The sequence below is a fragment of the Aythya ferina genome (genome assembly GCF_964211825.1).
Source record: "Aythya ferina genome assembly, chromosome: 4".
NCBI classification, from domain to species: Eukaryota; Metazoa; Chordata; class Aves; order Anseriformes; family Anatidae; genus Aythya; species Aythya ferina.
The window spans coordinates 19,584,246-19,598,242 of NC_140300.1; the positions used below are offsets into that span (position 1 = coordinate 19,584,246).

Sequence of the window (13,997 nt, forward strand, 5' to 3'; positions counted from 1 at the left end):
TAGAATGAAAAAAAAAGGCAAGAGACGCTTTTGCACAACAACATAAAACAGTGATTTGTTTCTATTCAGGTCTGAACCTAACTATTGTTACTAGTCAATACCAAATCTTTTTCTGACTTCTTTAGCTGCTTTAAAGAAATTTGATTCAAATGTCAAGTTTAACAAGCTTTTTGGGTTTTTATCCTAGGCTGTACTTGCTGACCTTTCAACCCTGAAGGTTATGCCTCTTCTTCAAATCTTCTTGTTTGCTACTGTCACTTGATTTGCTTCAACAATGCTGATACCACACTTCCAGTCTTTCATGAGAAGCTAATAATTAACTATGCAACGTCTGCATAAAACCAAAATTAAACTGTATGTATAATATTCATTTAGAAATCATGACCTTAATCAAATTTTGTAACTGAAAACAGGAACTTTGCGCACAGATGTGTGTAATGCATGCTACTGAATTTCCCTGTAACAATGGTTAGTACGTGTACATTAAGAATGACTACTTGTGCAAAAACAAAGCATGAATCGGTGTCTAAAATGCATGTAATATTAAATAAATGTAATGTGATTCTTCATCTGAGTTGTGACGTTAATGTTTCAGAATTATGAACACTTTTCATATTAAATAACTTTTTCAAACTCACAGCTCAGAGGATATCAACTCGAATACTGTAAGTGGAGAAAATAAAGATGCTTTAGCTTACAATATTTTTTTCTGATTTTCTAAGAATGCAGATGGACAACACATCAGTTCTGCTATCTCTGTTTTACGTATTCTTCCCACAGAAGTTTTCTCTGTCTTCTCATATTAGTTACTTATGTGTATTTTTTCATACAGAGAGTTGTAGTCGCCCTTTCCTCATTCACCGACATGCCCTCTCAGGCGTCTTCTAAAGTCCTACCCAGAGTCTCATCAAAGGTCCCATGTTGTAAAATATGTTCCCCTGCAGAGAAGGCCTGAGCATAGCTTCCTTCTGAACTTGTTGAAGCCAGTCCTCACATGAGCCAAAATATTCCCCTGAGAATGATGCCAAGAGTTCTTTCACGGTGCCCCACACCCTTTTTGAGAGAGCAGCGTTGTGCCTTTGCCAGTTTTCCAGCCCTGGTGATTCAACAGCTCAGGCTTCAGTTCAGAATCCAAACTTGTATCGATGTGTGACGGATTTTCACTACGCTATCAGGCTGGCTCATTGTCTGTTAGCGAGTACTATTTTGTGAGGTCTTCCAGCTTTTTCCACTGGCTTGTTTAATACCAAAGTGGGAATCACCAATCTGGTTTGATTTGTGTCTTAATACCTGGAAAAGGATCAAAGTCAAAAGGATATAATGGGGAATATAGCCACTGAGGTTGCCGTAGAACTTTTATCTTCATCATGTGTGTTATATATATGTAGTCGTCATACATGAGTGTACATACGTTATGTATGTATGACAATAAAATACAAACCATAATTTGCTCAAAAGATATCTAAAAAGTGATCTAAGCCAAAATCTCAGATAGGGTAATGAGCTTTATGTGTGTGCTTCTGTCTAGATAATATAGTAAGAAACTTACTGAACGTGTATAGATTGTTACTAAATTTATAAGGCTAACTTAAAAAAAAAAAAAGTAAAGTTTTAGCTTCAGCATGATCACTTCTTACATGAAGAACTAAACTGCTTAATAGGTATGACATTGAATAATATTTTGGGAAAATTTCTTCTGGATAACCAAGAAAATAGATCTTTTAATATTTGACAGAAATGGTTTTAACACTTTAACTAGAGGCTTTTCTAGACATCTAGTTTTTTAAAAAAGGACGCACATGACAGCTTTTATCTTTACAGAAAGTATTACCCTATTTTACATAGGGGGAATGAAGGCATAGAAAGATTAAGAGATTTGCTAAAGATTACAGAGTAAATTCCTAAGAGATGAGCAGTCTCTCCTGAATTCCTGTTTATACTTCAGGAAGCTTGGTTTATGTATTAACCATGAGACCTTACTTCATCTTCATGACAGCACATCATGCACATCTACTTCTGAAAATGGAGCATTTTGCAGTTTTAAAATCCGTAAGACTGGGTACCAATTTAGAAATTATAATGTTACAAAGCAGTCACAAGGACTGTGGCTCAATAAGCTCATTACAAGGTTACCATGGCTTTTAGGGAATTAAAAATATTTACTAAATAGCGAATGAGATCCCTGAGAGCCCTGCTGGACCCCCTAATTCTTCCCACTGCTCTGTGTAGGTACATGGTGCAGAATCTGACCATTACCCTAACCCATTCCTTGATGGGATTTTTGAGTGATATTTTCTCTCTCTCTCTCTCTTTTTTTTTTTTTCTTTTTTTTTCTTTTTTTTTTAAGTAGTTTTGAGAAGGGTATCAATAGGTAGAGATAACGACTGATGGGTGATTGTTTGAACAAGTCGTTTTGTGAATGACAGACGTGGTGTGTCTTCTTGTGACTTGGCATCTCATTATTCATTCTACTCATCTCACTTCTCCTCTGTCTTTCTTCCTTCCCCGCTGGAGTACTTAATCTGTCCTTTATCTACATTTCTCCTGCTGGTTGAACAAGGGACCTTATGCTAGCAGCTAGCGTAGACCATTGTGCATCATTAGCCAGACCACTTGTGCTGACTGCTTTGTCAGCCTGATGTGATGCTGTGCCTCTTGCTTCAGGGTTGGCCAGACAAAGGCTTCGGGGACTACATGCAGCCCTTGAACCAGGCATTGTATTGACCAGCTGCAGCAGGGAATCTCCTGAAGGCCTCTGCTGACTTTTGTCAGATGTTTAAGTTGACTTTTGTGAGGCACAGAAAGATACACACATACACATACAGGAATGATGAGTACAATTGCTTTACAATAAGATTAAGATAAGATTAAAAATGAACTGGCTCCTCTCCTTAGACTTGCAATTATACTCTGTTGGAACTTTTTTGAAATCTATTTATAAAATTGCTTTTACTGAAGTTTTATTGTTTTCATGTTCCCATCAGTTTCTCATTTTGGTTCCAACAAAGTATTGTGTTTCAGTTTCTGGCTGATATGTGTATTTTTAATCTCTTGTTTAAATAATATTCTTCCACTTTTCACTAAACAGATTGGTTTCTATCTCACAGCTAGATACTTCTCTTGTACAATTGCTTAAGTGTTAATTCTTCAGCTCTGGAGAGCAGTTCAAACCTGTTAAAGGCCATAGTCTATCACCGGGCTTCCTAAATCGTAAAACTCCTCTTTCATTTATACTGTTATAAATCACAGCCAAATTTTGACAGTAAAATCATAAATAAAGATGCTTATATTGATTTAAATAGATATAGCTGAACCTTAAATGGCTCAGTCTAGCCAAATTGTTTTTCTTGGTCTGTTCCTCCCTGTATGAAATCGATACAAACAAATGTTTGAGTTCAAGAACCAATTGTTTCCATATTTCTAGAGAAAGATCAATTTTTGCTGCTTACGTTTGGGATTCTGGCTATGACCTGTCAAAAGTTTCGTGTAATGTTAAAGAGACCCTTTTCAAAAAATGTACCCAAGTTACCTTATTTCAGTACTCCAAAAAGTATATTGAAACTTTAGTCTTGATGGCTTGGCAATAGAACAGTTTAATAACTAGAACAGTTCCTACTTTTTACTGGATTTTTTTTGCTCATCGTAACAAATTTTACTATGAGAAATGCAGGGAATTTAGAGGTTGTAAAACAGTTAGGTATCCCAGTAAAGGGAAAGGCTGGAAAGTCATCACTGCAGGACAAATTTCTGTGTGTTTCCAGAAACCAGCAGAAAAAATGGTGCCCAAGTCTCTCTTTTACTCTCTTCCAATAAAAAGAAATCCAATGAATTTTACACAGTTCTTCCAACAAGACTAAAGGGAATTCGCTGAATAAATTGCTGTGTGAACATCAAATAGGGGAAAGCCATTTAGTGAGCGACTTATTAACCCTAAGTAAGAATTCATTTAGAGCTACTGAAACACAGCGTGAGACTGCGGTAATGTATTTTCGGTTGGGGGGGAGAAGAGCTTTTCTACCTTTTTTAACAAATCGGAAAAATACTTCTCAGCTCCTCTGTCAAGCATTTCATGTTAGGAAGCGGGGGAGGGAGGGGAGGATGCAGGAGTGGCTGGAGCTGCTGGGCTCTTCCTTTTCCCTCCTTTCTTACAGCCTTTTCCTGTTCACGCCTGGCCGCTGGCAGATGGTGCTGCGCTGGCCGCTTTCATCCCCAAAGCGGACACAGGAAAGGCAATCAGCCGAAGCCAGTGTTTGAGATCAACAGGGCTTTGTATCTGGTGTGGCCGGCTACGGCCTCCTTCCTCCGGCCCCAGAAACCCGCCTGGGGCTGGGCCGCGGGTGCAGCAGGGCCAGGGCCAAAGCTGGGACAGGTGGGGAAGCTGCCCCAGAGACCAATTCCCCCTCGAGAGTTAGCCACCCTGGGCTTTAGAAGAGGGTCTCAAGGACAGCCGTGCCATTATTTTTAGAGCTTTAGGACCCGGTATAACAGGGGATAAAAAAAAAATACCCTTTTTCTGGTGGCGGCTTGCAGAGGTTTGGGCTTTCCACACAAGGCCGCGCTTGTTGAGGGGCTGCGTGCCTGTGAGCGGTTCTGTGGGAGCCGTTTGTTGCTGTAAACAGCCACGGAAACTGGGAGCTCTGAGGTCTGCTGAAAGCACCAAAAGATTTTATTTTATTTTTTTTCCTGCACACGTCATGCTTAGCTTTTTCAACACCTTAACAAAAACATTGAAGGAGGGAAAATCAGTTTGATCCAGCCATGGAGCGGTTGTGCTCTGCTTTAAAACTGTTAAAATGTCTCGTCTTCGTATTTTTTTAATTAGCCAATGAATAATTTAATACCAACTGACTACCGTACAGACCAATCACGTTTTTGGGAAGCGTCTCAGGATGCTTATGTCTGCTGCAGATGACAGGTAGTGCAACAGCATCCAGCAGACGTTAATGGGGACAGGACGAATGCATGCTTAGAAAATGATGTTTGCCTTTGGTTCGGTGAGCTTTGCAAAACTGCAGTGCATAAACTGCTGTAATGCAATCCAGCTGTGCTAAGTACCGACTGGGGACCAATCCTAAAATGATTACAGGGTGGGTAATGCTGCTTTGTGGTAAACCTTTTTTTTTTTTTTCTTTTTTTTTTGAGTCCGCAAGCCCGAGGAGATGCACCTGATTCTGCATTGTATCAGATGTTATGTTACTGCCTGCAGGAGCTGAGCTTTGGGTTCCGTGATGGAGGATGCAGCAGGGCCTCTATTTGTCCATATTTCCAAATCAGTGTGTTGTTTTAGATGTTAGGCTACTGATATGTGCTAGCAATTATCTCTGGAGAATTGGCTGTATAGACGACCATGGTGCTTTGCCAAGTGACACTGTGTTTGGCTGAACAGTTTGAACAAATTGTTTCTTTTGGGATTATGACCAAAATAAACGGAATATTTAACAAAGAAGTTAAATCCCACAGTTTATGCAAGACAAAGCATGCAACCAATTTCTGTGTGGTGTTTTAAACAACAAAGATTGGAATTGGATTGTCAAAGACAAAATACGTTATAGTCACCTAATGTATTCTAGTAGGCATCTGATAGCTCACTTTATTCAACAATGGTTTATTCAATGAATAATACATTCTGTATTTTTTTTCTGAAAAGTAATATTTAGGGTTAAGTTATGCAGTTAATGAGTCCAGTAATTAATAGGAAATCACCACAAATATATGTTGTAAAAAGCAATAGTATTTAATTTTCTATGTATTCAGAATTATGATCTACAATTGTTTGGTTATTTGTCTAGTGTCACAAGATTTTCCCTTTTCTCTCTCTCTCTCTCTTTTTTTTTTTTTTTTTATTTTCTAGTGCTTCTGGGTTACAAAAACACAGGCATTGCTTTGAAGCCCAATTCTGGTTCATTAACACTGACATCAAACTCTGACTGGAAAATTGGCAGTGTTACAGCTTGTGAAGGAAGTTCCGGTTGCTTTCAGCATTCATGTTAGTGGTGAAGTTTGCTCTACAGTTTCCAACATAAGGACATATTTAGAAATTTAATTTTAGTTTGTGATACACTGGAGATGTTCTGATCACCACATCTTGCCATAACCAGTTTCCAAAGATGTACCAGTGCCAGACATGGGAAAGCAGTAATATTGGTATTAACAGCCCTCACCCTGAGCATTGAGGCAGGAGAGCCTGTCTCCAACTTCTGCTTCACTATCACACCAGTGGAAAGGGATTCTTGAAATGAAAGGCTTGTGGAAAAAAGTGCGCAAACTTTGTAGAATGTCTCTGCAGCACAGAAAGGGGCTGGCTATTCATGATTTGTACGTTTAACAAAGTACACTTTCTTCTACTGACTTCACATTGCATCTTCATGCAGCATGAATGTCAACAAAAAGGTGAAAAGGTGTTCCTGAATTCTTTTTTTTAATTTAAAAGCTGGAGTAAATGTTGTTGAATCATATGAAGGAGAAAATATATTTTTGACATATTTGTATAAATTTTGGAATTCAAACTTTTACCACTTGATATTTTCCCATTTAGAGCTTTACCTCCTCTTCTCCTTTTTACGGCATTTATTATCCTTACATAGTTTTGTATAGTTTGGCTTTCTTGCCACTGTGAATTACATTTTACAGCTTAAAGAAAACACACATTTCTGATTAGGACTTATCTTTCCATTAGAAAGATATTATTTCTAATCAGTTATGAAGAAATGCTGGAAAGACTTTAAAGATTCGGTATCAGTCCATTCCTGCATTAGGTGGTGATATGGATAAGGGTGAGTATTACACTGGAGAGTCGCTTTACAGCAGGTATTTATTTAGGCAGGTAATCAGTATTCAGACCTGCAAACACAGCATGAGAAGATGAAAGTAGTAGATGTTTGGGCTTTATAGCAATCTAGGTTAATAAAGATCAAGAGGTTTGAAATGTTAGAAAGTCAAATCCATCAAAGACCTTCCTGTCAGTGCTGTCATCCTGAAACAGCAGGGGCTGCTGCCCAGGGTGTTTTCTTGATAATCCTGTGTCACATTTCTGGATGTAAACTTGGAGAAACTGTGTGGAGAAAGGATGTTCTGCGTTTCTGTCAGGTTTTCCATTAGGAGGAGAGAGAGAGAGAAGCAGTGAAGTTACAGGCATGATAAACACTGCAAATCTTCTCAAGCTGGTTGTTAGCCTACGTGTTCACTCAAAGTTGGAAAAAAACTGTCTGAGGCCATATTCAGTAGCATGGCTTTAAAAGAAGTCACACACAACGGTGTATGTACTAACTTTCAAGCAGGTAATTAAAATATTCCCATTATTATACTATTCGTAAAACTCATCCATATTATTTGACTTATGTAAAAGGAAGGGTCAAGATGCTAGTTCCTACAAATAAACTGTTTTGTGTACAGTAGATGTTTATGCAATGTTCCAGAACATAAGGAAAGGGCAAAATAAAAGTATCTTTTCCAGAAAACCAATGGAGAACTGTGAAATCTGGATAAATAGTAAAACAAAGATCATCTTACATGGTGTGTACAATAGCAATTTGTGACGTTAGGAGCTATAGACATTTTTCTAGTTTGTCAGATACTTCCTGGTCCCTGGTAGTGGTGACATTCTTCTTTAACGATTGATCAGACTCTTGATGTTCTTAAATAAACTTTTTTTTTTTTTTTTTTTTTCAATAAGGAGTAAGACTTCATAAAGAGATAGTCTTCCTGTTCACAAGTTCCACAGTTCAATCAAGACTATTCTCAGCCAAACTAGCCTTAATTTTTGTTCTTTTTGTAGAATTTCCTGTAGATCTCTCAGAAAACTGCAGCCAGCCCAACTGCAATGAGTGCATTCTCGATGCAAATGTAAGTCATCTTTTCAATTTGCTCTTGACTGAAATTTTGCCCCCTTTTAGAAAACAGTGTGGTGAGATTATTAAATAGCAAGTGCAGGGTGGATATCTCCTTCCTGACTTCAGGCCAGACATTTAGACAGGGAGATGGTTATTGATACTGCTGGGGAAATTGTTCCAATGCAAACAAGTCAAGGCTCTATGCTCTGCTTTTGGTGGGACTGGGCCATTCAAAAGCAGAGCTATTATGGGACAGAGACATTATTTAAAGACCCAGTGCAGTATTAAGATTTTAGTAAGGATTAAAGCTAGCTTTTTATTTCCTTCATAGTATTTCTTTTAAAAATTTACTACTCCCTTTATTTCAGTGTTGTAACTTTACAGGCCATCTGTTAGATCTAAAAGGGGGTGCTGTTAGGATTTAACTGCACCTCATGTCATGCTCTCCTGTCCAGCTTAAACACTCCCAGGACAAGGCAACTGTCCTGCTTTAAGGAACAACACCCACCGTCATAGTTTGTGGTTTGCTGCCATGTCTCTCCAGTAACTCTGGACAGGTTTCACAACTACCTCAAATCTTCATAACTGAGGAGACATTAGAAACCTAATTTTTTTTCTTTGTTTGGTAGCTGTTTCTTGAGCTTGCCCTTCTTTGTCAGATTATAAAAATATCAAGACTGCACAGAAGGTATCAGTCCTGGCGTGATACTGAACTCTTAGTTCTGAAGGACCACAAATCCTAGTTCCTGATGAAGCAGAACATTGCTGGTGTTAGCACAGCTAATCCCACTGGGAATGCATTTCTGGAGCCAAATGCTTCTCTGAGTCTCTCTTTAGTCCTTCAGGATTGGTTCTGAATATATCTTCTGAACTAACTGAGGTGTAAATATGATGACAAATAGGAAATCATCAGAATAGATTTACTCATTGCTACTGGATGTATAAGTAAGCTGTAAGCATTCATCCTTGTTGTTGTTTTCCAGTATTTCAGTAACTAACAGTAGTAGTAGTAATACTTCAGTAAGGCCTAAAAGTATTGATTGCTCTCCTCTCCTCTCCTTCCCTCCCCTCCCCTTCTCTCTTCTCCCATCTCCTTTCTTCTCTCCAAAGTGCAGCAGTTAAATTACTAAAATAGTTTTTCAAGGTTCCCTTTATGGCCAGTAGAGTGAAACAAATATTTCAAAAGAAAAGTTATCTGATCTCAGACATTTGTTTTAGTGTGAAATGAACAACCTTCTGGAAGTTCCAGTCTCTCTCTATTGATTCTAAAGTGATCAGGATTAGACTGTCTCTGTGGTGGTTTCACAGTGCTGGGCAGCTGGACTCCACCACACTGCTCTGTCACTCCCTGTCCTCAAATGAAGAGGGGAAAAACTATGATGGAAAAGGGCTCAAGGGCTGATACAAGGACAGGGAGATCACTTGCCAGTTATCATCATGGGCAAAACTGACTCAGTGTGGTGAGAGTAATTTATTTTATTGCCTATTACTAACAGGCTAGAACAGGGAGAAACTAAAAGCAAACTAAAAACACCTTCCCCCATCCACCTCCTCCCCCGAGTGGTGCAGGTGAATGGGGAATGGGGGCTGTGGTCACTCTCTGATGCTTCATCTCTGCCGCTCCTTCACGGTCATTCCCTGCCCCTGATCCATGTGGGGTCCCTCCCACAGGACACCGTCCTTCCTGAACTGATCCTGTGTGGGTTTCCCACAGGGAGCAGCTCATCAAGAACTGCTCCCACATGGCTTCGTAGCATGGGGTCCATCCCCCAGGAGCAAGCTGCTCCAGCACGGGTCCCCCACAGGTGGCAGCTCCCCCCAGACCCCTGCTCCTGCGTGGGCTCCTCTCCACGGGCTGCAGCTCCAGCCTGGGGCCTGCTCCTGCGGGGGCTCTCCATGGGCCGCAGCCTCCTCCAGGCCACGTCCACCTGCTCCACCAGGGGCTCCTCCATGGGCTGCAGCGTGGAGATGTGCTCCATGTGGGACCCATGGGCTGCAGGGGGACAGCCTGCTCCACCAGGGGCCTCTGCAAAGCCCACGGGGGAGCTTCTGCTCCATGCCTGAAGCACCTCCTGCCCTCCTTCTGCACTGACCTTGGTGTCTGTAAGGCTATTTCCCTCACATTTTCTCATTCCTCTCTCCCAGCTGCTGTGGCACAACAGTTTTTTTCCCTTTCTTCAATCTGCTCTCCCAGAGGCCCAACCAGCATTGCTCAGCTCTGGGAAGCAGCAGGTCCCTTTGGAGCTGGGTGGAGCTGGCTCTGATCTGACATGAGGCAGCTGCTGGGCTCTGCTCACAGAGGCCACGCCTGCAGCCCCCTGCTACCAAAATCTTGCAACGTAAACCCAGTACAATGATTTGAATATCTAACTTTTAGTTGAACTCTTCTCTGTATTTTCCCATTAACCATCATGAACAGTTTACAAAAAACTGTTGAAACTCATTAAATAGATGTAGATGAATCCTATACAGGTTATATCAGAGAAAGATGACAAACTTCATCATTAAATGCAGAACATTTTTTGTCCTACCACTAACCAAAACTCTCCCAATTTTGTCATGAAGGCAGATTAGAGAATAAAAAAGTCAAAATCTGAGGAAAATCATGAAGGTCATTCGAATCCAGTGCTCAGGAAAGACTAGTACCTTGCACACAACCTCCAAGTATCACAACCTGCAAAGCAAGCAGCAACAAAAATGAAATGCACGTGTACTATTTCTGAAGATATAAGTTATAGATGAAATTTTGCTCTCACTTTTTTTTTTTTTTCCCTGAGAAGTACAGCTGTTTGTAGTGAGTCATAATGCCAAATGCCCAAGGTTGTATTTGAAAGTAGGAAGTCAATCCGTTTCCAGTGTTCTTGTAACAGAGAATATGCCCTTCAATGCTTTTTTTCCTATTACCTAAACCAAATAATTAAAAAATAAAAATAAAGCAAGACAAAGACAAAATATCTGTTATTTGACTTTCTCAGCAGTAGTTTCCATATCACCTTCAACTTTCTGAGTGATCTGAGACTAGCTATCTCTGCCTCTGCAGAATGATCGTATTTGTTGTGTGACACATCACTCGTGGTGACACTCGTGTGTGACACATCGCACGCGCCATAGCAGTCTGATAGATCTAGGGAGAGCTGCTGTTTACAGGATGTGCGGCTTGCCTTCCAAAATTCCAGGAAATAATCTGATTGCTTTGACCTCAGAGCAGCCATTTCAATTTACTACAAAACAACTGATAATATAGTTGTATTTACAAACAATGTACACATTCACTAGGCTTTTTATCTTCCAGTCATAGATCATGAGAATATAATCTCCTTTTCACTCAAGTTCTGGCCACCGAATGAGTGGTTGCTTGTCCAACCTTTCAATCAACAGCTGCTAAAACTACCAGAACCACATTTGAAGCAAATCTCCAATCACTTCCTTCTTGCCTGCTCATGAGGTCATAATATTCTTTGTTCTTATCCCAAATATTTACTTAAAGGGGTGAAAGATTTCCATTTTAAACAACTGAGCTGACAGCATTTTCTTAGACCCCGCTCAGTAAGATAAAGAACACCTCTCTGCATTAGAAGCTAACAGCGCTTTGGCTCTTTATTTAGACAGACAAAAATAATGAAAGTTACTACATACATTGGTTTTAATGCAGCAGTTCCCTTGGTTACAGCCAATTCCCCAGCACACCTCTACCAGCCAGAACAGGCAGACTCCATCCCAAACAGTTCCAGCTACAAGTGAGTAGGAACTTTTTCTCCTAGTGAAAACATCCCCAAACATGCCCCAAGAGGCAGTCTTCACTACTTGCTGTGAACATACAAGTATATGCTAATTAGTATGCCCAAATTCTTTTTTTTTTTTTTTTTTTTTTAACGTATTGTAAATTTTAGTCTTAGTTTTTGGTGGTGGTTGTGGTGGTCGGCGTGCTTAGTTTAAAATAAAAGCTAGTCCTCTACAGTAGTGACTCTGTCATCTCCTGGTTGTACTTTTTTTCCTTGTTTGCTGTCTAGCAGGAAGGAATAGGCAGACACAAAGCACTTTCTGTCTCAGCTCCCAGTATGTGTAGATTTAGAGATTTACTGAGATTTAGAGAAAGTGAAAGAAAGATTATGTACATACTGGGATTCTTTTTTATATGGCAATTAAATTATTTGTATAACCTTCCCTCCGAGATAGCCTTTTTTAGTAAGTCATCTCACTAAAGACTGAGAAGCTACCACTTCTGTCTTGAAATGGGCTGAATTCACAGATAACGTGAAAACAGAAGGATGGCCAGCATGTTATTTTAGTATGTTGATTGGTTGTGTAATATTACCGATCATTAAATATTAAAAATGGTCATATTGATTATTTAAAGACAGGTTTGCAAATGAACTGATTATGACTTTACTGGAGATGCAAAATTGTCAGAGTCAAAGCCCTCTTAAAAAAAAAATGATCAAAATGTCTGGACTTTTACAGTCTGGCACCCAATCTTGGGGAAAGAAAAAATAAAAGAAAGAAATAAAAGACTATAGTGAGGTGCATGCTCTTAGTATATCAGATGAAGAAAGGGACTTACTAATATCTAGCTAGCTCTCCAAGTTTGTCCCTTGGCAGATAAACATATTTCTGACCACCCTAAGCTGTAATATGCTAATTTCCACAACTGTTTTTGTGTTATTCTTGAATGTTCCTGTAGCTGTCAAAACATATAACAACCCATCGTTTTGTTGTAATCCAACTGTCACACCAAATAATCAGACAGATAGGAAGATTCCTGCTCCTCCATTGCTAATACGGTTGTGCCCTGGCAAGCTGCTTGGCTCCTACTACAGATTCCAGAAATTAAAGTGCTGCCTCAGATATTTTAGTCACTCGTTCTGCCATTGTTTTCCTTCAGATTTGGTATCTCCGGATATGCCTCAAGGTATTGCATAAACAGATTGAGTCTTTGTTTGTTTTTGAACTAAACAAAATCCAACCCCAGTCTGCCTAGCCTACATCGAGTAGCTGGAATGGCATCTTTGCTCCCATAAAGAGCTCAACAGATTGAAAAACAAAACATAAGCAAAGCTTCCATGCTAATGGGAGATGCAGCCGCAACAAGCATTTGCTGAATGTTCTGGGTTCTTCAAGATTTTTTTGTACTTATTTTATTCTTTAAGTGTGAGAGAAAAGAATCTGCAATACTGCTGATAATACTATCACTGGGGAAAAAAAATAAAATGAGGAGACATAATCAACAATTTCTCACAGAGCTATAGCCCTAGCTTGCACTTAATGACTGTTCCTTCTCACTGATTGAAAGAGATTTTGTCATTTACAGCATTTTAGGTTATTACCAGGCAATTTGCTCATTTGAGAGATGCCTAGCTCCCTTGATAAGAAGATCATAAGGGCTAATACGCTCATCAGATGAGAACGTTTAATTTACTTCCATTCTCTCAGTTCCAATTTCATTATTGGAACTTGATAATATCTATGGCCCATAATTTCTTAGTCCATTAAGGGCTGGGAATACAGGACCATTTATAATACTTACTGTAGTTTTCTCTGCAGTTAACAGCCTTCCTTCCTCAAAATATAAACTTCAGTAACTCAGCAACAACTGAGAATGGGGTCCTAAACTAATCCTCTCATTGTGGCAAATATAAAGACTATAAAATTCCATATTTGCTCAAGATTTTATCAGCACACAAAATCAGAGAACTTGGAGGCATGATTTTGTATAATTCGGGTAAAGATATGAATAACTTCTCTAGTCAAGAAAACCATTGAATTTTACTCTCAAAATTGAAAGTGATTGTTTCTTTTCATGGCATTTGTGGAATTAAATGCTCTTTAGACAATTTACCAGTAATCTGGTGATCATAATTTATTTGAATATACATGAATTTACTGTTGGTTTTGTATTTGCAATGTTTTTAAAAAGCAAATCTGATTGCCTTCATTTCTACCTAAGCATTTGCTTTAAGTCTTTTCTGTTATCTGACCTTCCTTCCCCTTTTTTTTTTTTTTTTTTTTTTTTTTTTTTTTTTTTCAGTCTGTGATATGCTTCCGTTTTGTCCCCCAGGTTTCTTTGTAACTCTTATTATCAGCCTGTTTCTGTATATGGTTAATATTTTTCCTTTTGAGTCCTCAGATATACCCAGACCATTCTCATCTTGTTAGCTGGAGAGACTGTAA

The 13,997-nt window shown here is 39.3% G+C and overlaps 1 protein-coding gene across 3 annotated transcripts in view; it reads left to right on the forward strand.

Annotated features, from left to right (window-relative positions):
• Positions 1 to 569, forward strand: part of TBC1D19 (TBC1 domain family member 19) — a 45,556-nt gene extending 44,987 nt beyond the window's left edge. For all 3 annotated transcript variants that reach the window (XR_014692214.1, XM_084516689.1, XM_084516688.1), the window contains one exon: positions 188 to 569. Coding sequence is in view for 2 of the 3 variants with exons in the window: in XM_084516689.1 (XP_084372815.1) it covers positions 188 to 262 (75 nt within the window). In the remaining variant the exon portion in view is untranslated. The remainder of the gene's footprint in view (positions 1 to 187) is intronic.
• Positions 570 to 13,997: the final 13,428 nt, after the last annotated feature.